Consider the following 26356-nt stretch of genomic DNA (forward strand, 5'->3'; position numbering starts at 1 on the left):
AGGACTTGTCATGATGCTTTTGCTGATGAGAGACATTTGGGGAAGTAAAGGTAGAGGAAGTAAATGTGTATGCACACCACCTTGGTTAAGCCTAGGTCTGGCAAAATAAGTGTTCTTTTTTGGCCCACTGCTCATAATCTGAACTAAGCCTGTCACTATAGCCTCTTGTGTTAGTGCCCCTTCTCTAGGCCAGCTACGTGAATATTATTGGGCTACCTTTTGGAGAAAAGTGTATGTGACTTGAAATAAGTGCTCTGCTTAGTCCTACATTAGCATGGTTACCCTCTCTGTTGGGAGCGCTGCCCATCTTCTCCAGGAAGGCACTCAAAGCTGCATTAGTATGGGAGCAAAAAACAAGTTTTAAAAGAGAAAGATGGGCACTTCCAAAGCAACGGTGAAGAGGATGAGCCATTTGGGGCTTGCTTTAACTTTCAAATTCAGTGGGGAATTCATGCTAAAGGGAACATCTCCTTGACAAGACTTGCTTGGAGAATTCAAAGCAGCGGTGGGGCTGGCACGTAAGAAAATGTGACGCACAGCCAACGGCATTCCTACATTGCTCAGCAGCTAAACTGATGCTCAGAATTTTGAAAAAGTCTTGGCAGAGTTTCAGTGAAACACTTCCAGGTCAGAGCCTGGAGCTTGTGAACATATTTGCATGTGATTTACCAGATTACCCACCCACTTAGAAGCCTAGAGTCAAGTGTTAGTCAGATGGGGCTGATAATTCTCCATCTGCTTTTTTAGGATTTTTTTAAATCATATTATTTACAGGGTTGGAGTGTAACTATTACCATGTATTGGTGAGGCATACAATCTAGACCCAGCAAAAACAAATGGTGATGCTTTCAGGAAGCTAGTGGCCCAGCTGCTGTACTAGGATGGCAAAACATTGGCTAACTGTTTTGGTTTCCTTTTATGCTACAGATGCCCCTGATATTCCCCAAAACCTCAGCTGTGAAACGTCCAACTTCCTGAATATAAAATGCACCTGGAAACCAGGCAGACCCAGTGGACTATACGGAAAACGAAGAACAAAGTATAGTTTATTTGAGAGGTAAAACAATTCGGCACTAAAAGGAGTAAAAAGGGTGGAACTGGAATATATCCATTACTGCCTCTGACTTTCTGCACCATGAAGGAGCTTGTGGAAGTCGAAACTAAACTAAACTTAGAAAACCATTGTCTAGCTCTGCAAAATTGCAATGGGAATTAAGCATAACTTTTCCCAAAGACTTATGCCATTATGAACTCGTGAGAAAATAAAGGGCTTAGTGTGTTAGGCTGCTGCCAACACGTAGATAAGGCCAATACAAAAATACAGAGAGATATAGGAGTCATTCACTCATTTTTTATTTTTTTTTTTATATGCAACCTCTGTCAGGTCATCTGTCAGACACTTACTGAACTTCTGCTACGCACGATGACAGAAACACACTGAGGAAGAGTTGTAAGGCAGGCCATGGTGCATTTCCCAAATGCTACTAGGGAAAATAGCAGTAAGCCTACATCCATTCTCCTCCCAGCATTAAGAACTGGATAGTGTAGAGCAGGCAAAGTGCATGTTACAAGGAAAATGTTGAAAGGGGCAAATAACACTGATATCATCCACAGAAAGAAGTGAAGACTGGTGTCCTATTAGTTTGTCTTACATCGTAGGCCATGTAAAGCCTTAAAAGTGAAGAACTGCTGTTTTGGAATAGCACTTGCAAATGGGATTCCTTGGTGGTTATGATTAGAAGTTAGCGAGGAGTTAACAAAATTCCTGTGGCGAGGAGGCTCCCCCATGATGCCAAAGGAAGAGTCAGGGAAAGGAGCCAGGAGAGGCCTGAGTCACACAAACTGATGGGAAATGGAGTCTCATGGTGGCTTTGAAGCAAGTCAGGGGCAATGAGGATTGAGTTACAGTCACAGATGTCGTCCAGAATGCTAGTGCTAAAAATTAGCTGGGGTGCGAAGAGGTGGACAAAACAGAGCAGGTATTCAAAGGAAAGGAGCTGCAGTCACTGGCTTCCCATATTCAGCTCATAAACAAGGATGTAGTTCAGACTTGTTTCACTCAGCCCAAAGCTGTGAGGAGATTAATGTGATGCATTTCAGGGTAAACATTCTCATCCTTGTTCTCAGCCTGCACTGAGCTATTGAAATAGAGAGAATCGTGTGGAGAGAGCTCAGAGCTCAGCTAGAACACAATAAAAATGCCCAAAGGAAGAAATTAAACTTGTGCTACTGAATGAGAGGTTTACACAGATTGTAATTAAAGGAACTTCTATATAGGTACATACATACAGATACACACTTTAGATTTCACTCCTTAAGATGTAACTCTGGTCTTGGCTGTTACCAGACTGCCTCTCCTGCTTTTGATTTAAAAACGTCTGGGACTAGTGGATATATCCCAGGTAACGAACCGTAGTTTAGATTTGGCAGGGCTGAGAGAAAGTAGTAGAAAGTAGCACTGATAGTAACGTGTGTCACATCTCCCTAGTTCAGAAAGCAATTAAGAACGTTCTTTTAATGCAAATATATGCTGATCTGAAGAAAGATACTTTAAGTCAGAATCTCAGTTGTGACTTGTGAGGTGGTTTTACAGGACCTACCTGTTTTCCAGGCTTTTGAGAAGTGAGAGGATGGAAATGTTATGCTAGTGGAAGAGGAGAGTTTCACGTGAGAACAGGGCAAGTCATGACTGATGCCACTTTAACCTGCGTTGTGGTGTTAGATATGCCTCTGCAATCAAATCATTCTGTAAGCCATGTGTCAGTGAACCCATCGTTCTTTACTGTGTTTTCAGTCTCAACTTCTGACTTTCTAGAAATTGTGTTATTCAAAAATTAAGTTGTTCCCCCCTTTTTTACTTTGTAGAATATCTGGTAGAAATGTTTCATGCGAAGTCAATGAAATGAACAGAGAACGTGTCTGTGGCTTTCCAGTACTGGCTGATCAAAAAACCTACGATTTCATATTAGGCGTCTCCAATCCCATTGGGCAAACGGAGTCATCGCTTTTGGTTGACTTAACTCAAAGAGGTAAGACTTAAGAATTACAAAGGCAAAAAGATACGTTTACTGCATGCTAACCAGTTTTTTTTTGGTTTTGGGTTTGAAGAGCTCTGACATGGTATACTTGTCATTATTTGCTTTATTGTCACCAGTATTTTGCTGTGTTCAATAATTTGAACTTGAAAAGAAAATAGCTTAGGACATGTTCTGAGGGAATGATTAGGTGTGCAGGGAGATGCCAGTTCTCAACAACAATCTACCAGATTGGATACACTGCTGTAGATAAATGCTACTTGTGATCTAATAATTAGCCAGTTGTTGTTTATGTACTACTTCATATTCTATTACACATCAATAATTAAAATTTAGGTGTAACTTTATGAACTGTTAAGTGACCCTGTATTTCAGTGTCTGCTTACAGGGCAAAATACTATGCAGTTTTACAACAGCAGGATTTGGAGCATAAAAAAAAGTAGCAGTAAAAGTTAAAAGGTAATAGTAGGAGTATTACCTGCTGTTGGTAATAGCCACGATCATCTGCTGTCATGGTTTGTAGAAAAAAATAGCTTCTTTCATTAGACATTCAGTTTAAACAAGGAAAGGGAGAAATTACCACCTTTCTAGTGCTGTCTTCCCCATCCTTTTCTATCTGCCTCCACAACCACAGCTGAGGATTCAGGGGTTCCTAATGGTTACAGCATTCTGCCGTTCTCTCTGAAAAACTGAATTTAAACATGAAGATGGTGCAATATTTTTGTCCGTGTCCCAGTTCAAGTAGCCTAAGGTTAGAATTTTCAAGAGTAAATGGGCAAGTCCTAGAAAAGCATAATTTGTTTCTGTTAATTATAAACTGGGCTGGTTTGCACCCAGTCAATATGACTGCTATTTCCTATTTGTTTCCTTTCCTTTCTTTCCCTCACTGTCCACTTAATTCCCAACATAGAGTACATATTTCCTTAAGGGTAAGAGGGTAACTGGAGCAATTCCAACAGCAGAGATTTTCTTCTCTGATAGCTATGAATAGTAGTACTGAATATTATTGAAAAATTCTGTGAAGGGAGTTTTGGGAAGGGAGAGGTCATTTAGGAGTCCTACCCTGGTCCTAGTCTGCAGATTTTAAGTTCTAACTTAAAAAGTTCCCAGATGGTGAACAAAGTTGAGTAAGTTTCATCTGTCACTGTGGTTCTCTGAAATAGCTCATTTTTCGCTTTTTTGATAAAGTCAATAGGAAGGGAAATGTTTTTCTGTGTCTCCAACTCCTTATCACACATGCCAGTATGCTCAGCTTTAAGTAAGTCTGTTTCCATGTTTGATAGCTGAGAAGATCGTCAGGAATGAGTCTGTGAGTGCCTTCTCAGCAGCAGCTGTCCTAGTTGCTGATCGGATCACTTATTTATCCTTCTGATTCTCTTTGATCTTCTAAAGTCAGATTTTTCTGAACTAAAATGAATGTTTTTTTCTTAGAACTGAGGGGGTTTTCTTTATTTTTTTAGTTCATCCAAAAACTCCAGAAAAGTTAACTGTTTCTGGGAACAGCTCTACAAGCGTCCGTCTGCATTGGTTTATAAATGGCAGCTTTGCTGAAATCAAGCTTCTGTGTCAAATTGAAATTCGCAGTGGTCACTCTGAGCGAAAACTGGTAAGTTGCTTTTAGTGGATTTTTTTTTTTTTTTGGCTCAAATGTTGATCTTTTTCACTGAACTAATCACATTTCAAATTCTTTTCTCTCTAAGAGCTTCATTCTGATCTTCTTATTAAATGATTAATGTAGTAATGACTAGAAGTTCATCTACAAAAATCAGAAAAAGTTCTGCTCATCTCTCATGTTGCCTACTTTCTTTTTTATTGGTTGGTTTTAAACAATTTAGAGGAAAGCCAAATTACCCACCATGTTATTTGGTGCTTGGAGAGGGTGCGTAGTGCTTTATGCTGACCCATTAGGTAACGATCCTTGTGCTTTGTGCTTCCTGGTGCAAAAGGTATTAACACACACTTGTTCCAGGATGCGCTGCTGCCCTGCAGACTTCCACAGTGGTTGTTTCAGATTGCATCTTGCAGTCTGTAGCTGATTTTTTTTTTTTTTTTCCACCCCCCTCAGAGGACAGTTCATTTGCTTGCTGTCAGCAGTTGATATGTACCTGGCTGTAATACGGAGCTGCTAAACCTGCTTGCATGTCAGTGATGTAGAGGCAGGATAGGGAAGGATTCTCCCACTGGGCGTATCAATAGGTAATCCCCAGTGAAGACCTCTGGAGCTGGAGAGAAGGTGGTATTTCTGGGTGGGGTTCAGATTTTCCAGCATTCAGGCCTCCAGCTTTTGCCTGGCTTTGGTGCTCTGTGTCAGTGACTGGAGATGCATAGTCAGTCTGCTGACTGTCAGAGGAGTTTAGAATACTAATTCAGACACCAGCAGCAGATACTGAGTGTAGGTGGTGGGAATATATCCTCTTCTTCCATATTGCCTACTTTGTGTGGGGTGATCTATGTCACTGGGGAAGCCTAATGGCAGAACTGCATATTCAGTTGGCCTGAGATTTACCCCCAAATTCTGTGTTTGTGCGTTTAGATGGAGTATCTCTGACCAGCTTGGGTAGGCACATGCTGAATTATCAGGTCTTGCTGCACAGAGCCTGAATTTGTGATTTGAGCATATTAACCTCAGAGGCTGGGTTTTATAACATTTGTTTGATTTTTAGCAGTATTCTGTTACTCACTGCATTTAGTTGCCTGTTCGGCACAGCCTTGAATAAAGTCACTCAAGCCACAGAAGTGATGCAGCTGAGACTGAAGATAATCATTATATACATTGCCTCTAAAATAATAGGGTAGTAGTTAATGCATGCTCTGTAAGAGTATTTTTAAAATACTTTCAAAGCACTTAATGAGTATAGAAGCCTTAAGCTTTATATTTTCTCTGTAATGACATGTGTTAAGTAGTACCCAGAGATTAGGTACTGCAAAGAAAATCATATATAACTTTGCAATTAACAGGAGAAGGAACTGGCTTTTAGGTGTATGCAACAGCTCTGACAGATGAGCTGAGTTGGCTTTTGGTGTGTAGTCTGAGATACCACCATCGACAGCTCTCTGCATTTCTCTGCTCCCAACAGTTACTGTTTCTGGTGCCATCAGAAGGGGAAAGAGGCACCCAAGTGTCACCCACCCCCAGCTCAGTTAGGTTAAACTGCTAAAAAAAGTAGATTTGCAGGGCTCTGTCTAGCCAGCGTTACGCTGCTTGAAGCCTGGGGCACACACTTGGTTGTGAACTGTCCTACCAGGTCAGTCATCTGGGGCAGTGGGAGACGGAAAGGTCTTACACTGCCACAGCAATTTGATTCACTGCACCTGTATCAGAGCCCGCAGCTACAGATATTTTGAAACGCAGCAAACAGCTTGGTAGAAGCTTGTACAGCCTTGTTATGTCGTCCTCCACAAGTTCTCTGTAATAAACAAAAGTAGCTGTAAAATTGTTATGGGGTTTTACATGGCATTTTGAGGATGTTTTCAGAAGCTTTTCCATCTGTATGAGAGATAGTTGGCTTTTTTTATATTTTTCAAGTTGTCATTTGGCTTTAGAAATGCTCAATTAGTTGCATCTTAAAGTCACTTGGAGTCCAGTTTTTGGCAGCTGTGATGCACATGTGTTATAATTAGATTCAGTAAAAAACACTCCCAGGCTTAGGGTTTCTTTAAGTAATCATGAAACTGAAATATTGCCTAGAATCGCACCATTTTAAGAATAATAGGAAAGGCTAGTCCAGTCACAAGAGCTGTGAACAGAGATCACTGGGACCTATCTTTTGAAGGAAAAAATGACTGCCTAGGAAGAAGACTGCATGATAAACATCTTGCTCAGACAGACTGTCTTTTAATGTGCCCCTGCACCTGTATCTTAGGAAAAAGGCCTCTGTCTGCCCAGTTTGATGTGCACATGCACAGTGGAAGTGCAGGTTCTGAATACCAGAGGTGAAATCCTGGCCTGCCTCATAAAAGCAGTTTTGCTGCATGTGGGAGAGAGGGGGACTGGAGGGGATAGATGGGAAGCAACCCTGCTACTGTGTGCAGAGCTCATCCTGTTGAAGGCTTGTCAGTCTTATCTCTCCTTTTCATGCTTTACATCTCAAAGGTGCTAACTACTGTTATATTCCAATTTCTGTGCTGCATATGACTTTATTTTGGCAAACATCTGAAAAATTTTCCTTTGTTTAGGATGACTGCATAGGAAATACTTTTCTTTTTTATTAATTACTTTCTAGGGCTTGACTGCAGCTTTTTTCACACTGTCGGTATTCTTGGGGAGAAATATCACCTTTTTAGGTGTTGACTTTCAGCATAATCTAGGAGAAAAAGATATATATGTATCATGTCAATTTCTGTAAATTTTTAACAGCACAATGTCTCCATGCCTGGTGGAAAATTCTCAACTTACACAGCTCAGCTGAATGCATTGCGCCCATATACCAAATACCACTTCAGGGTGCGCTGTTCGGCTGCTGACCACTTCTGGAGGTGGAGTGACTGGAGCATGGTAGTGGAGCACACAACACTGGAAGCCCGTAAGTCTATTTAATTATTTGATGATAAAAATGTTGAACTTGTGAAGCCAAATATTTTAAAATTAGCCATCTAAAAAACTAACTTTTTAGTAGATGGTAAATTGTCTACTGTGCAACTTGGAAAAAAACCCCAAACCTCTTTTTTATTTCTTAGCTCCTACAAGAGGACCAGATATCTGGAGAGAGAGAAGTCCTTCTGGAAAAAGTCTAAAAATCTTCTGGAAGGTAGATAGGACACTTAAAGTTTTAAAATATTATTTAATGTAACTGAAGAAAAACTATTTCCTTACACATTTATAAATGAGTAAAGTTTATAGTCAATAAATCGGACTGCTTTTCTTAACTTTTTATAGAACCATCCATTGAGACAAATATTTTTCCCCAAATTAGAATATTATTAAATTTTTATAATTTAAGCATTGCATTGAGAAGCATTTCACGTGAAGAATTGAATTTTTAATACATACATCCTAGCTGAAAATTAAAAATTTATGAACTTCTGCATTAATCCTGAAAGTCACACTTGAGCAACTGTCTCTTCTGCCTTGTAGTCCTATACATTTATCAGACTAGATCAGGACATTAAATTCATAATATCCTATATCTTCTCTTGTTTATTCCATTTTGGTTTTAATGCGCTCTTTGTCTGCTTATAGCCTTTATCCCTTTCTGAAGCCAATGGAAAAATAGTGTCTCATGAAGTGTCCTGCTACGCGCTAGAGACACCACTGGAATATAAAGAAGTCACCGAACCCTCAAACAGCACTGAGATAAAACTTGGAAAAAATGACTGTGTAATTAGTGTTGTAGCCAAAAACCATGCAGGTTCGTCTCCTCCTTCGAGGATAACGAGCGTAGAACTTCCAAGCGGTAAGTGCTCCCTGCAGAGAGCTAAATACCTTCAAAGCTTGGGGAATACCTGGGCAAATCTGTTTATTGAAAAATAGGATAGATACATGCTTTGTTTGTTTGTGTTTGGTTTCTGGTTTATTTCCTCCCCTGATCTACTAGGTGGGGGATGAAGAAAATTGCTGCTTTGCTTTTAGGGTAGCATCTTGCCAATTAATTGTGCTCTCTGCATAAAAGGAGGGTGATAGTGTGCAGTCTCTGCAGCTATTTGCCCTTTTCTGGAGACCTCCCAGGAACAACAAGAATGAGGCTTCAATGCATTAGTGTCGATCTCTGATGTTTAGGGAGCTCAGTTTATTTCTGTGTGTTCTTGTTGAGAAGCTGAAAAGTGTTGCATGCTAAAGAGAATCAGAATAAAGTTTTGGGGCTGTTGTGTGGCTTTTTAAGGGGAGAATTGTTAGTTCAATGCCTGTGAGCTCTGCAGGAGAATATTAATTGGGCTGGTTGGGAAACTGTTGGCATCCTTGTGCTAGGAGCCAGTGTTTGAAAAGGAGATAGGACTTTAGCTTCCCAATTAAAGCACTGCCACTCTTGCTGCGGGCTTTTGTAAAGGGAAATAGCTGAGGCAGATAATGATTTTCTGCCACTAACACTGAGCTTGTGGAAAAGATAATATTGCATGTGGCTATTGAGAGTCCATGCTTCCCTGCACACCAGGAAGAGTGTAATCTCCTAAGGCCCGAACCTTTAGCTCCGGATCTGGACGATGCTGTGCAGGGAGGACAGATTTACACAGCGAGGCCCCTCTCTGCTTGTTTGCCAGGAGCATGTATGGTGCTGCTTCTCCTCCCCCAGCTGGAGAACAGGTACCACAGTTTCCCGTCTTGCAACTCAAGTTCTGGTAAGACAAGGCCATCTCTCATAGGAAGAAATGTGCTTTGGCTGAGATTCACAGTGGGAGAAAAATGAGCTTGTTCTATGTAAAGGAAAACCATTGCTCTTAATGTTTCTTTTGCCTCTCCAAAACACTAATACCTAAAAGTATATTCTTAGTCTGCTTCTTGGAGAGAAAAGTAATTAATTTTATGGGACAGTTGAATGAATAAAAATGCTTTCATAGCTCTCCTTCAGCAGTAAAAGAACGAGGCTCTGGGAGTCGAGGAGGTCTCTGTAATAGGTTTGTGGTGTGGGACAACTGATGGCAGCTGGAGCTTTGCATTCATGTATAGCTTTCTGTCGGATGTCTGAGGTTCCCTTTGGTGTTACCCAACTTGTACTTGTTGAAGACTTGCTCCAGAGTTGGTATAGGAATTGTCTGAGTCACCGACTGGAGTCATGAAAGATGACTCATTCACTGAACTGGATGACATTTCTGCCCAAACATCTTTTCTGGCTGCTTCCTGTGTACAGTCTGTAAGTGCTTTTAATGTCCGTAAGAGAGCAGTGGCTCTGAAGCTTGAGATCTGCTGAGGTTTTGTGAAAACTGAAAACACAAACAAAGGGTACTCTGCCTTAATTAATTTCTCACTGTCTCTGAAAAGTGCTCTGTAGAGAATCAGGCCATATAATCTGGCTGTTACAGACTCCCTTACCACAGTAGTAGTGTAGTGCTAGTAGTTACTTCTGCTAGTCTAGGTTGCAGCTATAAATACACCAAAATGAGCAGTATTGCCCTGGGTGAATTTCTAGTCATCTGGCACAGGAAATAAAATCGAGTGTGGTGTATTTAAGCATTTTTTAGAGAGTATGTGCTCACTGTCAGTAAAAAGTCTCTCCTGTAAATAGAAGAATTAAAGCAGTCTAAATAGAAATATGCTCTCTTCCAGCATCATAGAAGTGTAGTTTCACTGGATGCATAGTAGTTTAGGGAAAGACTTCTGGAGTTGATTTGCTTTTTTAATCATGTGTGTCTTTCTCACCATGAGCAAGCTAGAGAAGGATGGTACGCTTAGCTGTATGTTAAGATTATTTAGAAATAGATAGTCCTTCAACATTCACAGCACATCTGTGAGAGTAAAGTTTTCACAGCACTGGTTCTTAAAAACTGCCCTTGCCCTTCAGCTTTCCATAGTTTATGGCTTTAATAACATGAAATAATAGACTCAATAGGGAGCATAAATGAGAACACTGAAAAAGGAAAAACTGAAACCCTGAGATTGTTTTTGCAGATCTGTTGTGGGGCCACCACTGTTGTTGTGGCCTTTGGAAAACATCCCTTAGCTCAGCAGGGTCCCATCTGATGGACAGCTGTGGAGGGAAGCTGCAGGAATCAGAAGTCGTTCCCAGATCTGATCACTTCAAGGGCAGTAAACCTTTGATAATCCAAACCAATAAAAATAGACTAAAAGCAAAGCTTTTATTTTTAAAAAATTTACCCTTGGTGGACTGGAGCCTCCATAAAGGTCACCAGGGACTTGACTTTTGCTGTCGATTGTCAGTGAAAAATGGTTGTCTGTGGTCGGGCGAGTGACAGCAAGACACTTTGAAAGAAACACAGAGCAAACTGTTTGATGAAATGACAGCAGGAATTTATAGCTGGAGGCTCCTGCCAAATTGGTGTCAAGTCAGATTTGAACCTGCCATCTACTGTAAATCCTTACCTTGAAAAAGTGCTTTTTAAGCCAGCCCTGAGCTGCAGCACTTCTCGTCATCATACTTAAGGCTGGCTGAGGGATTTGCTGCAGGCTACATCTGATTTCCAGCACTTCAGAAAGCATAGCTGAGTGCACCGCTTCAAATTTCACGGTACCAGGAGCATACCTCTTGTTCTTAGAAATGACTACAGTTTATAAAACCTTTGTGCTGTGACTGAAAGGCTTTCTTCCAGCTTGAACTACAGATAAGTGTCTGCTCTCTGATGGATTTTTATGTCGTCTTTGTTGCAGACAACGTCAAAACAGATCGGGCTGTGGCAATGGGGAATGGAATTTATATTTCTTGGAATTCTTACCCCAACATGACCTGTGGCTACATAGTAAAATGGTGTCATTCATCTGGGTCTGAACCCTGTAGTGTGGACTGGCAGAAATTTCCTTCAAATACAACAGATGCAGTGATAAAGTCTGGTAAGTCAGAAATAATTTTTTGTGAGTCTTTCTGGTTGAGAGCCTGAGCAGAAAGTGGAATGAGAGCAGCACCAATACTCTTAAGTTGAAGATTGTTGCATTGCTGTGTGCTTGTGTATATAAATGAACCCCTTCTTGGTACTGTGTTTATTTTAATTTCTTACACAGCCTTGCCAAATCCAAATATCAGTCTTTACTTGACTGTTATCATACTATGTTTATTAACTGTTTCAAAATTACCTCTTCTAGCTACACCCAGCAACTTCCTAACTCAGCCTAATGCATAATGGTTAATCTAGGGTTTGGGGTTTTATTTGGATTCTAAACATAAACAGCACTGCTCAGGATGGGGGGGAGACTAATCCTTTGTTTTTACATGAGGCAGATTTTTTTAAGTGTGACCTCCATGTGTTGGCTTGCTGTCAGCAATTGAAATTTCCTGGAACAGGGCACATTTCAGGTCTCTAGATGCTGGTGGGCAGATCAGGGAAATGAAACTCAGCTGTGGTTGGACAAGTAGGAGCAGAAGAAGAAAGAGAGGACCCAAGAAAGATGTAGGATTTTTCTCTGCTGTCTAAAATAGTATATATTTGCTTTTTAGAAGAGTTTAGTATATAAAGTCTCCGTTAGAGAAAACAACTTGGAGCTGTGTACATAGGACAGCTGGGGGGGAGTGGGACCTGGGAGGGGGGCAATATGTTTTCCTGACTGTAATTACAACACCTTGTCCATGTTGTTTTCCTTTGCGCTGGCTAGAGCTTGCTTTTTTTCTAAGCAGACAATACTATGGCTGTCCAACAATGCAGTGCTCTGGTTCTGAGCTCTTCCCTGGGATGCTTATTGCAGCGCATAGTGGGAGTTACCAGGCCACTAGGACAGGGCTCAAGCTAGCAGATCCACCTCAGTGCTTAGTCCTGCCAGGAGAATCTCTCAGACTGGACCTAAACTCTTGCAAACCCCACTTGACTTCTGTAGAGTTTCACAGTGGCATCCTGTTTAGAAAAAATTTTGAAAGTAGTGTACACCCCCAACTTGAGAAAATCCCAGGAGATGGTAAATTATTTACACATTGTAGTATTAAACACCTATGCCTCCACCAAAGATATGTGAACTGGAAATTTGATGACTATCTGTGTTTTGCAGAGTCAGTTCAGGCCTGGAGTTCATGGCTGAAGTGCTTCACTATCACTTTTGAGAGTTCTCTGAATTTGTTTTGTACCGTTGCTGTAATAAGCTTGGGTATTTCAAAATACATTTGTATTTCTGAAGAGGCAGGATCTACATGGCTACCGTGGGAGGAAAGGAAAGGGGTTGTTTCTGGTAACTTCAGTTAGTGTTTCCCCATGGAAAGAGCAATTTATGAAATTTGAGTAGCTTGTTTTGAATCCTATTTGTTTAGAATCAAAATTTCTCTGGGAGCTAGATTTGCTTACTGCTTCTAAGCTGCATCTGATGGCATACCTTTTATAGGAATTACAAGTAGACATAGTGTTTATACCTAACAGTGTGGTCTAAGACTTTGTAATTTTTGAATATGTATTTATGTAAGTCTGTGTCCCATGAAAGCTAAAAGCATCACTCTTCATAAGTGAAGTATTCTTACAGCAATTTTCTCTTGCAGCTCTGTTTAAACCTGGCGTGAGATACAACTTTTCACTATATGGCTGCCAATCCAGTGGATATCAGTTACTGAAAAACGTAACTGGGTATATGAAAGAGCTGCGTAAGTGCACTTTATCATTCAGGATCTTTACAAAGTGGATTTAGACTGTGTCTATTTTTAGCTCAGTTTTGGCAGAAGAGGATTGAGACCAGAATCCCCATACAGTACTACTGACTTCTGCTTGTTCTCTGCATATAATTGTGATACATTTCTCCAGCCACTTCCAGCTCTCAGCCTGGAATGACCCTGTGTTCCCCAGCTTGGCACAGGGTGTCACAGAAGTTTGCTCTGGAGACAGTGGTCTTCAGAGCTGAAGGCACAGGCATAATTTGAACCACAGGCCTGCAGTCACTTCTGCGGGAGGGGAGGCAACTTACTTTGATTTATCAAGTCAAAGTAAACTTCTGAGCACATTTGGTACAGCTCAGCAAATATAAAAGGTGTCCACAACATTTCTGTTTAAAAGCACTTCTTAGACCAGAACAAGATCCTACAGTATAAGCCATTTTGAGAATTGCACTTGTACTACCTCCTGTACCAACCCCATCTGGGTAACTGCGGTTTGATCCAAGGCTGAGTTTTGCTTGCCTGGAGATGCATTAGTGTCTGAATGCTTTCTGTTCGCAGGTATCTGAACTTGGCTTTACCCTTTAACATCACAACTGTACTGTATTGTAACTGCAGCACGCATTTCACTTTGAAGTTTAATGTGTTTTCTGCTAAAATAGTTTGCTTGGAAAACTGAGCTGCTGACATAATCTGACCCCTTGGAAATGCCATTTTTTATTTCATTGCTAAGGTTAAAGGTGAGATTAAGGCAATTTTACCAGAAACTCAACTTTCAGCCATTTGCATGTCTGCAAAAATCCTAAACAGTTTCCCAGAAGGTTCTTCCATATGTGTTCTCAACAGATTGGAAGCTTTCAAGATGAAAGGATAAAGACTTTGGGGGACTAAAAATGCATCAAACATGCAGAAGAAACTTATTAGGATCTGAGAAATGTATTAATTTTGCACAAGAGCATAGATTCATTCTAAAACTTTAGATTTTCCTTTGGACAGATAACCATCAAGACAAAAATAGATGCATTGTTAAACATGAGTTCAGCACTGGTAGATCAATGCCAAATGTCAGACTAAGTCCTGATGCACATGACCTTACACAGTATCTGCTCTAACACTTTCAGTGTGGTGCAGGTATTGGAATAAGGAATTGTGATGCCTGCTAAGAGTAGTTCTTTTAAACTGAGATAGATTTCCATGATAGGAATGTAGAATTTGTTTAATTTGAAGACAAGCCATGAAGTCACAGAGTTAAAGCTTTTAAAAGCTAAGTAATTTGTGTGGTCTGAATGTTTATGCAATCTTTTGGGATTTGTAGCAGGAAGAAGGGTATTTACATGTATGGATCTGTAAGAAGGTTGCCCAGGGAGAGATTCTTCTTTCAACTTCTGTTAGTAGATAATACTGCAGTAATTAATAACAATGAAACTGACATACTTGTATTTTTGTAGTATCACCTGCTAAGTCTTTTCACATGTTCTTGACAATGAGGGAAAAGTATTCAGGAACAAGTTGAAAATGCTAGCCCTGAAACGAAACTGATGAAACACATGGATTCAGCATTTAATAATTACTTACTAGCTTTTCCCTTCATAATTCTCCCTACAGCTCCAAAACGTGCACCAAATTTTACTGTAGAAGAAACTTCTTCAGATTCTATATTGGTAAAATGGGAAGACATTCCTATAGAAGATTGTCAAGGGTTTTTAGAGGGATACCGTCTTTCCTTTGCAAAAGGTGAAAAAGATGCTTTAAAGCCTAGGCTTTCGGAATCAGGTAAATGAAATCTATAGATCACAACTTTCTTGCTCAAGCTTTTTTTTTTTTTTTTTTTTTTTTTAAATCATTTAATTTCACTTTAAAAAAAAGCTTGAATCATAATTCAGTTGCATTACTTACTGGCATAATTGGCCCCTGATATGTGACAAAAGCATTTGAAATAATCATCTCCTTGTGTGGTTAGCATAGCTGTTTTTTAATATAAGGCAAAAGTCAGAGAAAACCCTGGCTCATGAAGGCCATAAAGCTATGCAGTGACTAAGTAGCAATGTGGCACACTGCCCTGCATACAGATATCCTGGGTGGACAAGACATGGGGGAGGTTGCATGTCTATATTTCATTGAGTATATTCTTCCAGTACCCATCTTGTAAGGGCGTCTCTGTACAGAACTGAAGCCTGAGTCACATGAACATAAGAAGACAAGCAGGAGTATAAGAAACTGAAGCCAGTCTGCAGCAACTACACACTCCTGTGCTGTTTGGTGCTGTGTAAGCAAGCAGCATTGCTAGGATTCTTTATTTCAGTTTTCCTTACACAGACTGTTCTTCAGGTTTCATATGCTGATTTTGAGAAAGTCTTGCTAAAGCTGGGGTTGTCTTTGTGAATCCTTTCTTACAAAGTTATGCTTTACTTATTGCTTCCAAACAAACAGGGAACCCAGAACTTAAAGTTAAGAATATCACTGACTTAACAAAGAAGTCTTTGAAAATACTTGATCTTCAAGGGAAAACAAGTTACCAGCTGGACCTACAAGCCTACACTGCTGGCGGGTTGAGCCCTCCAAACAGCCTCTATGTGGTGACAAAGGAGGACTGTAAGTTGAATATCCCTGTTCATTAATAGTCTTCAGCACAGGGCCTGTGCAATGTACATAATGCTGAGCTTATTTTGTTTTTTTTTCTGGTCCCCTTAGGTAGTTTGGGCCTACAGTCTAATTTTTAATTTATTTACTTGATTATTTTTAAATACAAAAAATTGGTACAGTTCAGGGTGAGGAAAGATCCTTTCCTATCACAGCTACCTTGTAGTTCATGGTACTGTATATAAGAAAAATAACTTCTAAGCTACTACTAAGTATGGTTGAGTCTGAACTTAGTATTCTCAAGCAGCTAGCTGTTTTTGTCACATTTCCCATGATGAATATCTGCTAATACATGGTGGGAAGAAAGACACTGTGGAAATATTTACCAGTTTCAGAATTATAAACAGATGCCTCTCTGCTTTGAATTCAGTTTTATCGATCCCCTGACAGAAACAAACCCAGGAGGACAGTTAGAAAAAAAAAAAAAAATTACTTTAGGGAATGAGGGGGGGGAAAAAAAAAAGTATTTCATGAAAGACTAAACACTGGGGTGCAACTAAAATACATGAAAAATCAAACTTGAGGCACTTAACATCAGTAGAGGAAGGCAGTGGGAATGTATTGGAGCTAAACCCTGGAGATTAGAAGCATTGTAAGGCAGTGCAGTTTGTGCAATGAGTTGTTGGCCTATAAGAGCCATTAACAGAGATTTAGCTAGCTCAAGTAACATGAAAGTGCAGTTCCAGTGCTTACTGAGAACAGAATTACAGTGGCAATCCGTCTTGTGTTGCACATGAAGCCATTCGCAATTGAGCAATCAGAGAGAAGTATCTGCTGATTCCTGTAGTTATCACTGAATCAGCTCTGTTTATGGACTTTTGCCCTTCCAGCAGAGGGAAAGTGTATGGTATAGGTCACTGTTTGCAGAACACTGTTAGACTGAGTTTAATGAAACGGTCACTAATCTGTGGGAATGTTAGAAAAAGCATAAAACTCGCTAGTAACTTTGGATATACATTTACTCTCTTTTTTTTTTTTTTTTTTTTTTTTTTTTTTTTTTTTTTTTTTTGTCTCTCAGCTGTAGGATTAATCATTGCAATTCTCATCCCCGTGGCAGTGGTTGTGCTGCTTGGAGTGGTGGCCAGTGTCTTCTGCTACCGAAAGAGGGAATGGTAAATGCCTGCATTCAGTACTGATCTTTTCCTGGATGTGTTTGCCTCAGTGCTAGAGTTTTCCACAATTTCAGTTACTCTTTGTTTTCTCCAAGTACCCAAAGATGTCAGTGGGCTTTGTTTAAAGGTGGGTGGCAAAAACACATTGTAGAAGGTGAGGGAGAAATTGAGTTGGAGGGAGGTCAGAGTGAGGAATGCAAAAAGGTTTTGCAGGAGCCTGACTCCCAGTGAGCACTGTCTATAAATAGTTCCCAAATGGAAATAAGCTGGCAACAAACTATAATTTGTAAGCCATCCACAAACATTCAGGTAGACATCCTATCTTCAACTTTTCGTAAACGTGGCATATCGAGTTCCCCAGTTTAAAAAAAAGAAAACCAAAAAAAACCCCAACATTTGCTGTTTTTTCCATTAAATACTCAGTGAAAGTGTAACACACTAAATATTTGTGCCAGATGTCTTCAGTATTCTGAATTAAAGGGAAATGTCCTGACTCTTTTAGTGTATTCGCAATCTGTTTCAGGGCTTGGTAACTTTAAAAAGTTTGTTCTTCCCTCTTTAAAGGATTAAAGAAACATTTTATCCGGAGATCCCGAATCCTGAGAACAGTAAGGCACTGCAGTTTCAGAAGAACATCTGTGAGGTAACCCTATTTTAAATCTGGTATTTTAAACTTCTGAAAGGTATCACGAGTAAAGAATTCTTTTGCAAACTTAAAGTCTTCCAGTTGTAGAAATAACACTGTGGCAGGGGGGAACAGGGCAAGTTACTGATTAACTTTTGTCACCTGTTCTCAAGAGCTTACTTGTTGTTACTACAGTGTTTGAACTCTGAAAGGATTGCTGCATTTCTCTCCTCCCGCACTAATGAGAAGTGTCAGTACATGATAACAATGTGGGAGTAACAAACCCATCTTTGTCGTAGTGTTAGGAGGAGTAGAACGTGTGGAGAAGCATACATGCCATATCCCCAACCTTCTGGTAGACATAGTAGCTGGAACTGAGTGTAACATTTAAACAAGGTTCGGGAATGGGTTATACGAAGCCAAGATTTGGGGAAAGAGTGCTCAAACACTTAATGCAAGATCCAGAGTGTCTTTAAGTTGGCTAAAATACTTTTAACATTAACAAGAATATGTGATGAGCCAGCATCCCACTTTTTTTTTTTTTTTTTTTTTTTGGTTAATATTGTACTAATGGCAGTGGGCAAGCCACAAGCCAACATACTGGTTTAATTTGGGCAAGTTGTTGCTTTCAGGATTTCCAGGTCTTTTGGCTTAGTCTCTCCCCTTCTACTTCTTGTCACTTCAGGGGAATAAGACACTTAAAACACTGGAAATGAACCCATGCACCCCCAATAGTGTTGAAGTGGTGGAAACACGGTCTGCAGCTCCCAAGATTGAAGACACAGAGATGATGTCCCCAGCAGCAGACACCACTGTGCCTGAAGATGGCTCTGACTCAGAAACGGAGAACCACGTGGTTGTGTCCTACTGCCCACCTATCATTGAAGAGGAGATCTCAAATCCCCCTATGGATGAACCTGTGGGGTCATCTCAGGTGGTTTACATTGACATCCAGTCAATGTACCAGCCTCAAATTAAACCAGAGGAGGAGCCAGAAATAGACTTAGTGACTACAGCAGGCTATAAGCCACAAATGCAGCTGCCTATCAGTGCTCTGAAAATAGAGAGTCGCTCACCTGCAGAGGAAGAATTGGATAAAACTGCAGGTTACAGACCTCAGGCAAACACAAACACCTGGAACATGGACACTCCAGACTCTCCTGGATCAGTTGAAAGCAACAATGAAAATGCATCATTTGGAAGCCCGTGCTCCATTAATTCCCGACAGTTTCTGCTTCCCCCAAAAGATGATGAAGACTCTCCCAAACCCAGTAACATAGGGTGGTCCTTTACACACTTTTTTCAGAACAAACCAAATGATTAACAGTGAGTCCTCGTCGCACCTGAACCTGTCTTTAACATAAGCTCTTATTCCTGATGTTGTAAAGAAAGGAAGAAGAAAAGTGCAAAAGGCATGAATTATTCTTGGAGACAGTCAGCAGAGGTTCTAGTGAGCTGAATGTTACCATGTTTAAGTTAGTGGAAGTGTTAATGTTCCATTTTAATAGAGGCCGAGCGGCCAAAGTTATAGCAATTTAGTTATTACTCTAGTAAGATATATTGGATATAAAGGGTATTAAGTTTAGAGCTCCTGATAATCATAGTCAAAGAACTCTGCCTATCTTCACATAGTGCTCCAAGATTAATATGGTCTCATGCAACTTATAACTTGGAAAGATTGCTTTGCTTTGTTGTAGTTGTTCTCAGCTGTGCGTACTCAAATGATGCAGCCCCGACAGGTTTCCTTACTGAAGGTTTCATTTATCACAAACCTCAGCCTAACACATGGAAACGATGTGGTTGGAAACTCTTGAGATCTTTTACCTAGTTATAAACTAAGAACAAATGAGAGTGCTATTTTTTTTTTCCTCTCCCATACTGAAGGGTATTGTCACTGTTTAACATTTCTGAAGCAATGGCCATTTGAATCTATTGCTTTTTAACTAGACACTAGTTTCTGTACCTACTGTACAATGTTTATTCAATGTTTGACTCAGGGGTACAAACTTGGGGAAAAAAGGTGTAACACTGATTTAAACCTCAGCAAGAACTGCATAAAGTTTAATTTTTTTTTTTTTTTTTTAAACTTAGAATGCGCTATATTTTTTCTATCCTTTGGTTAAGGAGTTAATCTTTCCTAATGTATTGCACTAATGCATTTTGTATTTCATAGCTTCAGCTCCAGATCTCTTGCTTCAAAGTGGTACAGTAATCCTCGCCCCCAGTGTTCAGCAGTCTTTGCACTATACAGTAATGTAAGCCATGGGGAAATCTTGTCTACTAACACTAGCTGTCCAAGCAGTGTGGCATGCAAAATCAGAGGTAGTAGTACTAGCTCCTTGAGAACAAATTGCTCTTTGGATGATCTGTATTGTATTAGCTTTGCCACCTGCTGCGGGGCTGTTCTCAAGTGTCTAAACAACAGGACCTTCTCTAGAAATCCTACCTGAGAGTACAAGGTGGGATTTCTCCAGTGGCAGGGAGAAACCCAAGGAGGTTTTAGTGCCGCTAATTCTACCTCTCCTTTACCAGACGTGATGCAAAGAAAGCTTAAATAATGTATTTGTGTGCTTAAAGGAGCGTTCAGAACAATCATCTTTGAAAATGCTTGTTTTCATATACGGATCTCTAGGCAGCTGTAATTGTAACATTTCACTGTGTAAACTTCATACTGTGGCACACGTGAATTTCACTAGCTTACAGGAGAAAGTGCTTTCTAACTTACCTGTTCCTTACTGTAAAACACAATGGTGAGAGGTCAAACACTAGAGAGCTTGATCAAAAAGGGTCTCCATAAAGTCCTAACCTCATCTTTTTAGATTTCAATTTCCTTATCTACTTTGCAGTTTTTTGAATAAATAAGATGGGGGAGTGGCTTTCTAAACAAGATCTCAAAACAGATAAGGAGGGTGAATTGGCTAAGCTGCTAGTTGTAAAGGTGTGAGAGCAGACCAGGAGGATGGCTAGCTTGGCAGACATTTGTTCTCCAAACCACATGATCAGGCCATCAGAATAAAACCAAGCATTAGGTTAAACCTAACTGCAGCAAAGGATGCTGCAGTTTCACATGTTGGTATGTCTCTGCCATCACCATAGAATGAAAATACAGAAGGATTTCAAAACTGACAAAAAGGCAAAACACTAAACAGCATTCAATCATCATCATCAGTAACAACTGCCTGTGTGTGCCCCCTGGAAGAGTGAACTGTGAAGGCAGTAAAAATAGGTCTGTCTGCAGATCTGACAGAGTGCAAGGTGTGTCTGAAAGAACAGAAAGTGCAGATGGTTTTGAGGTTGAGTCTTGGAATTAGCAGAGCTGCGAGTGAAAAGGCAGACAGGCAGTGCGAAGAGCGGGTGTCCATCTGTCACCAGGCATCACCACAAGAGAAAGTTTCCTGCCTAATCTATTACTGCCTATTATTCAGAACACTAATCTAATACATCAAAGGAAGCAGTTTTGCCCTTTGTGCTTGCTAGCTGGGAGGTGGCTAAAACCTAACAACCTTTTGTTACAACATGTCTTGTAGAGCAGATTTCTTTCCACTAGTGCAGATTTGTCTTAATGTGTTTATCTCCTAAGATGAATTTTAGATTGTGCTGCCATATGTTTTTAATTGAAAGCAGAAGATGTCATGGACAGAGTGTATGGGTAGTGGTTTGGGGTTTTTATGGAGCAGTTTCTCAATGCAGAGGAGCAATCAGTATTGTATAGTAATCCAAACAAAAAACCCCCTCTGTAGTGGAACAGCTGATCATGAAGAATAACTGTGCTTTCATACAGCTGTGTGTTGCAAGAAACAAAACCAAACTGAAGTTTGAGAGTACTAGCAATTTTTGATTTGGCAGACTGGAAGCTAGGGCAGCTGCTGAGAACATAGAGAGCTTGCAAGGAGCAGCCTAACGCCCTTCTCAGTGCTCCCACGGTGAACCACTTAAACGTATGCATCACATACTCAGGTTTTCCTTTGTGCTGCTCTTCCTATTCAGTAAAGGCAACAGCATTTTAAATTGCTTCCTTTCACAGTGATTAGGCAGGGGAAAGATCCACAAACACAGGGTCTGCCTCGATGTTATCAAAGCACTCTCATCTAATTATCCATCACTTTTTTTAAAAAAAACAACAACCTTGACTGTATATTTTATTTGACTGGTGTTTTGACGTAGGGCAGAAGAGTCCTGTTAATAGCAATGGCTTACTATACACATCATCTTGTATCAGTAGCAGAGGAGTGGGGCAAATGGGGGAGAGACACAGGCTTGTGCAGTATATGTAGCATCATTTACTGTTGCTTAATGGTTATGAACCAGTAAGCAGTTTTCATTCCAGCACTTGAAAGCTCAGCTGCTTCACCTCTGTGGTTTCCTTTGAGCCTATTCAGTGCTGCCAGTGAGGACTCCTTTCCAATGCCTATTTTAAATCTTCAGCAGTGAATCCAAATACCAGATGGGTAGCGAGAGGTTGTGTGCTAATTTAGTGATCATGTGAAGACATCCCTAGGTGCATGGAGCAGTAAGAATGAGTGACAGGGACTGTCAGGGAATGGACATGCTTTCTGAGCCCAAGTGCCATGTTAAACCAGTGAAGCGTCTTTAGGAGTGTCTTCATACCAAATTCACTTTCAAAGCATGGTTCTGTTTAGCCTCTAAATGCACTGGTAACAATTGTAAGACTAAACTTCGGGCTTCAGAGGGGATCAGACTCCTTGTACTAGTGCCTTTGGGCTTCCTGGTGAGCCTCTTCAGTCAAATTGTTTCTGAAAAATGTCTTAGGAAGCAAAATACTGCATTTTCTAACCATCATTTTCTGAAAGATCTTACTCCTTTATTGAGTATCTATTTTGTTTTAGGTTTTTTTGGCTTTTTTGCCTTTTTTTTTTTTTTTTAATAAGACTAGTTCAGCTTTTTAAAAAACAAACAAAACAACAACTTCCAGAAGGGATATGAGCAGAAGGGATTGTGTCTGAAACACTGTTACTCCTTACTTAGTGCTTCAATCCTCCAGTTGGATCAGTGTTCAGAGGTTTAGGGTGTTAATGCCAAGCAATTTCTTTCTGAAGCAAATCATCGGTGCTGCTGCTTTTTATTTTTGAGCCATGCCTGTCGTATGTGACAATTTGGGGGTTGTAATAGGTTTTTGTGCTGTTCGCTGTATGCATGGAACCTCAGTCACATTTGATGTAACATCATGCACTCTCCTATTTGACACATTCATTATTTTTAGTGTTCTGACATGTGGGGGGATCTGGGACCTTGGGTTTGTGTGTTAAATTTTGGGATGGTAGCTCTGCATGTGATATACCTCACAGAACTACTAGTTAATATATCAACAAAATAGTAAGCTAATATTACAGGCAGGCAGTAATTACCTCCCCTGCTATGCAGTGGCTGCATAGGCAGACTTAGAACCCAATGACTGACATTTGCTGTGGTAGCTGTCTTTATTGTCTGTAGTTGCTGCTTTCATGGGTAAACCATTTCCAAAGGGAACCAGTAGCCTTGTTGTCTGTCACAACACAATTGACAAATGTGCCATGTTTCTTCATTTTTGGTTTATGTGGCGGACCAGAGCTTTTCCTCTGCTGGGAACATGGCAGCAGCAAGCTCCTGCTGACCTTGAGTTTTAGGCTGCTCTGAAGAGGCATGTTCAAGCCGCCATTTTTTTTTATTATTTTTATTTTTTTTTAATAAGTTCAGCTGGGTAAAGCTTGGGGCTGTGGCGTTTCCTGTGATCTTGTCCTCCAGGACATTCAGCTGAACACGAACAGTAGCAAAAATGAAGGCAGTTGAATGCATTGGAGGTAGAAGGTGTTCAGACATCACTCTGAAAAGGCAATGAGAAATCATGTGCTCTATTTTTAGACAAATACTGCTTTGTAAATTGAATATTTGTTTACCTACAAGTAGATAGGAATATAGTAAAAGAATTTGAAATACATAGGGAAAATGTAACATTTAAAGGATCAGATTGCTAACAAGGCTCCATGTACCATAAATCTATCAAGAGCTTCCCATGTAAATAGCATCTTCTGTTCTGCCACAGACTTTGATGAAGACTTCAGTGCAAATGGCATTAATATTTTTAACACTAAGAAAAGTCCTAACCCTTTATGCACATATGTGCTTACATCATTATGTACCTAGGTGCATATTACAGAGGAAGTTGGTTTGCAATTCCCAAAGTGATTTTTTTGGAGCCCTGTACTTAAATATATGCATTTTGAGATGCAGTTTCATCTTAGAGGAAATAGCTGCCGTCTGCACTCCTCTGACACACTACATGAGTTCATGCTCATGTAGTGCCCTGTGTGGCTGATGCTCAGAGATGCTGTCGACAGTTCGCAAGATTTGTTGTTGGCTTTTTCTTTGCCTTTTCCTTAGCAAGCCTGGAAACACAGTCCCAGACCCCAAATGCCAGACACAGATTCAGAAATATTGGAATGTTTAAAAACTAATTTCCTCATGCTTAGGCCTGTCTTAAATTTTTAAATATTTCTTAGAAGCTGGAAAACAGTTTCTTCCGTAATGATTTTCTTTCGTCTCCTCCCCCATTTATATAACTCTGGATTTTCCCCAGTGTTTCTAAGATAGCCAGTGTTTGTTTCCTTTTTGCATGTTATGCAAACAAACCTCAGATGATATTGGCAGGGGTTTCTGTAACTTTACAACTTGTCCCAGGGTGCATGACAATACTTTTTCCCCACAAAAACGTCTATTAATTCCTTCTGCTCTTACAACAAAAAAGTCCCCAGAGAACTTCTGTTGTTTTGGATGGCAGGGGCTCAGCATCCCCATGCAGGTGAGCTGGTCTAATGGCAGGGTGCTGCATAAGAAGATACGGTTAATCCCTCTCCAGTCTCACCCTCTCCTTGTGCCAGCACGGCCCCGGTGACTTACTGGTGCAGCAGAGCAGATGACATCCTTATTTTTTGATGTGATACCCAACAGAATCTCTAGGTAGGTTTTTGGACAGTCCCAAATCTGCACTTCAGCTGTTGTTACACGAAAGCAAGCTCCAGTGGAAGTGTACGCACAACTTCCACAAGAAGGTTCAATACCTTTGCAACTCATTTGGTCTCACGGTCTCACGTTGTGCAAAGTATAGGAAGTAAAACTTACCCAGGGACAAAGCAAAAAATGAAATGTTCCCATTTTCATTCTTTGGGCTGAAGAAAATTCAAAAAAGAAATAGCTCAAGCAGGGAAAAGTAAAATAGAATCTGGCAAGGTCTCACACTTTTTAGTAGTAATACAATAAAAAAAAAGAATCCTTGAATATAACTTTGTCAGTGTTTCCTTAATGTGACTCAAGAGTGGCTTAGGATGAACAGCATTTTATGCCTCATGGCATGTCAGAAAAGTTTGTAATACTAAAAAAGGGGATAGTAAAAAAATAAGATAACTGAATCAACTCGTGTGTGAAATCCTACTCAAAGGTAACAGTAATTTGGACTTTGATCTTGTGGCGCACAAAACAGCGGAGCTGGTGGAGTCATACAGGTCACCTGAAAAAAAAATACATTGTACTATAATGCTGTAACTTTTAAAATATATACTGTGAACAGGTTCAATTTTTTTTTAGCTCTTTTTATACCGTATTTTTTACAGCGTAAATAATTTGTTTAGAGATGTTTTTATGTTGTTTTTACAAAGATTTTAATGGACTTCTGTTTAATACTAGTGAAAATATTGTTTGCCAATTTGAAAGTCATCTATAGAAATTAATTCTGAGAATAAATCAATAAATCAAGCTGACAAAATAGTCTTCCTAACACACTAAATCTAATCAGTCATTTAACATATTTCTGTTGCTGAATGATGCTGAAGTTTTCCAGCTTCCAAATTTGCTACTGAAAAAATACTTCTTTCACAATTTAAGCAAAATCATCACAAGGCACTTTAATGAAGTTGTAGCATACCAAGTAAAATACTGATTCAACAAATTGTATCAACATGAAAATTTATTAGCTAAGCAGTTAAACAAATGCATGCTTGAAAAAGGAAGTGTGGGATGATATTGGGGATATAATATTCCAGTGTGGGAGGTGACATTTAAGACTAACCTAACACTAAGATACCAACTTTGCATATGTTTTAAACTTAGTTTGCTTGGCTGCTGTAACTCCTGTTGTATTGCTTGGGTGTCTAAAAATACGCATGTATTTAACAATTTTACCATAGTATTGCCATGGAATTTAATAAATATATTTTCTTACACTCTTACATGTTTTCATATTCCTTGCTTGCATGTTTATTTTTAAGGAAGAGTTAAATTCTGCTCATGCTCCAGTACAAACAGAGTTATTCTAATTTCGTGCCAGAGTAAATAACCACATGATCTGGCAAGCACAGCCTTGGCTTCTTGATCAGCGGAGCGGGTCGTAACGCAGATATTCTCTGAGCAGCTTCTCCTAAGCACAGCATGCTATAGTGCGAACATACATGGTCCACTGAAGCTCTCCTGTTCCTGCCATGCGATGTGATGGTAGGAAGAAGGCCCACTGACTCACCTGTGTCCTCCTCGGCTTATGGCTGTAACACAACTGGGGTTTTGAGGTGTGATTTCCCTGCACGCTTGGGCTGAGGGCTTGAGCCAGAGACTCTCCATGGAGGACAGGTCTATGTGGCAGACATCCCTATTTCAGGATAAAGGATATAGTGGCAGGAAGGAGGGGCCCAGGCTGTGCACTGTGGGGTCGGTATGAGTGACATAGGACACTTTCTCAGTGTGTTTTAGTGGAATGGAGATGATCAGTTTCCATGGTGGCTGTAACATGGGCCT

The 26356-nt window shown here is 40.1% G+C and overlaps 1 protein-coding gene across 2 annotated transcripts in view; it reads left to right on the forward strand.

Annotated features, from left to right (window-relative positions):
• The window catches only part of LIFR (LIF receptor subunit alpha), a 54862-nt gene extending 29065 nt beyond the window's left edge, over positions 1–25797 (forward strand). For both annotated transcript variants that reach the window (XM_049794324.1, XM_049794325.1), the window contains 13 exons: positions 928–1057; positions 2866–3029; positions 4496–4641; positions 7393–7558; positions 7713–7783; positions 8215–8428; positions 11293–11472; positions 13094–13195; positions 14807–14974; positions 15632–15793; positions 16860–16953; positions 17518–17596; positions 18264–25797. In XM_049794324.1, the coding sequence (XP_049650281.1) occupies positions 928–1057; positions 2866–3029; positions 4496–4641; positions 7393–7558; positions 7713–7783; positions 8215–8428; positions 11293–11472; positions 13094–13195; positions 14807–14974; positions 15632–15793; positions 16860–16953; positions 17518–17596; positions 18264–18902 (2315 nt within the window). In that variant the 3' untranslated portion in view covers positions 18903–25797. The remainder of the gene's footprint in view (positions 1–927; positions 1058–2865; positions 3030–4495; positions 4642–7392; positions 7559–7712; positions 7784–8214; positions 8429–11292; positions 11473–13093; positions 13196–14806; positions 14975–15631; positions 15794–16859; positions 16954–17517; positions 17597–18263) is intronic.
• The last annotated feature ends 559 nt before the right edge of the window (positions 25798–26356 follow it).

The sequence above is a fragment of the Accipiter gentilis genome, chromosome Z, assembly GCF_929443795.1.
Source record: "Accipiter gentilis chromosome Z, bAccGen1.1, whole genome shotgun sequence".
Classification (NCBI taxonomy): domain Eukaryota; kingdom Metazoa; phylum Chordata; class Aves; order Accipitriformes; family Accipitridae; genus Astur; species Astur gentilis.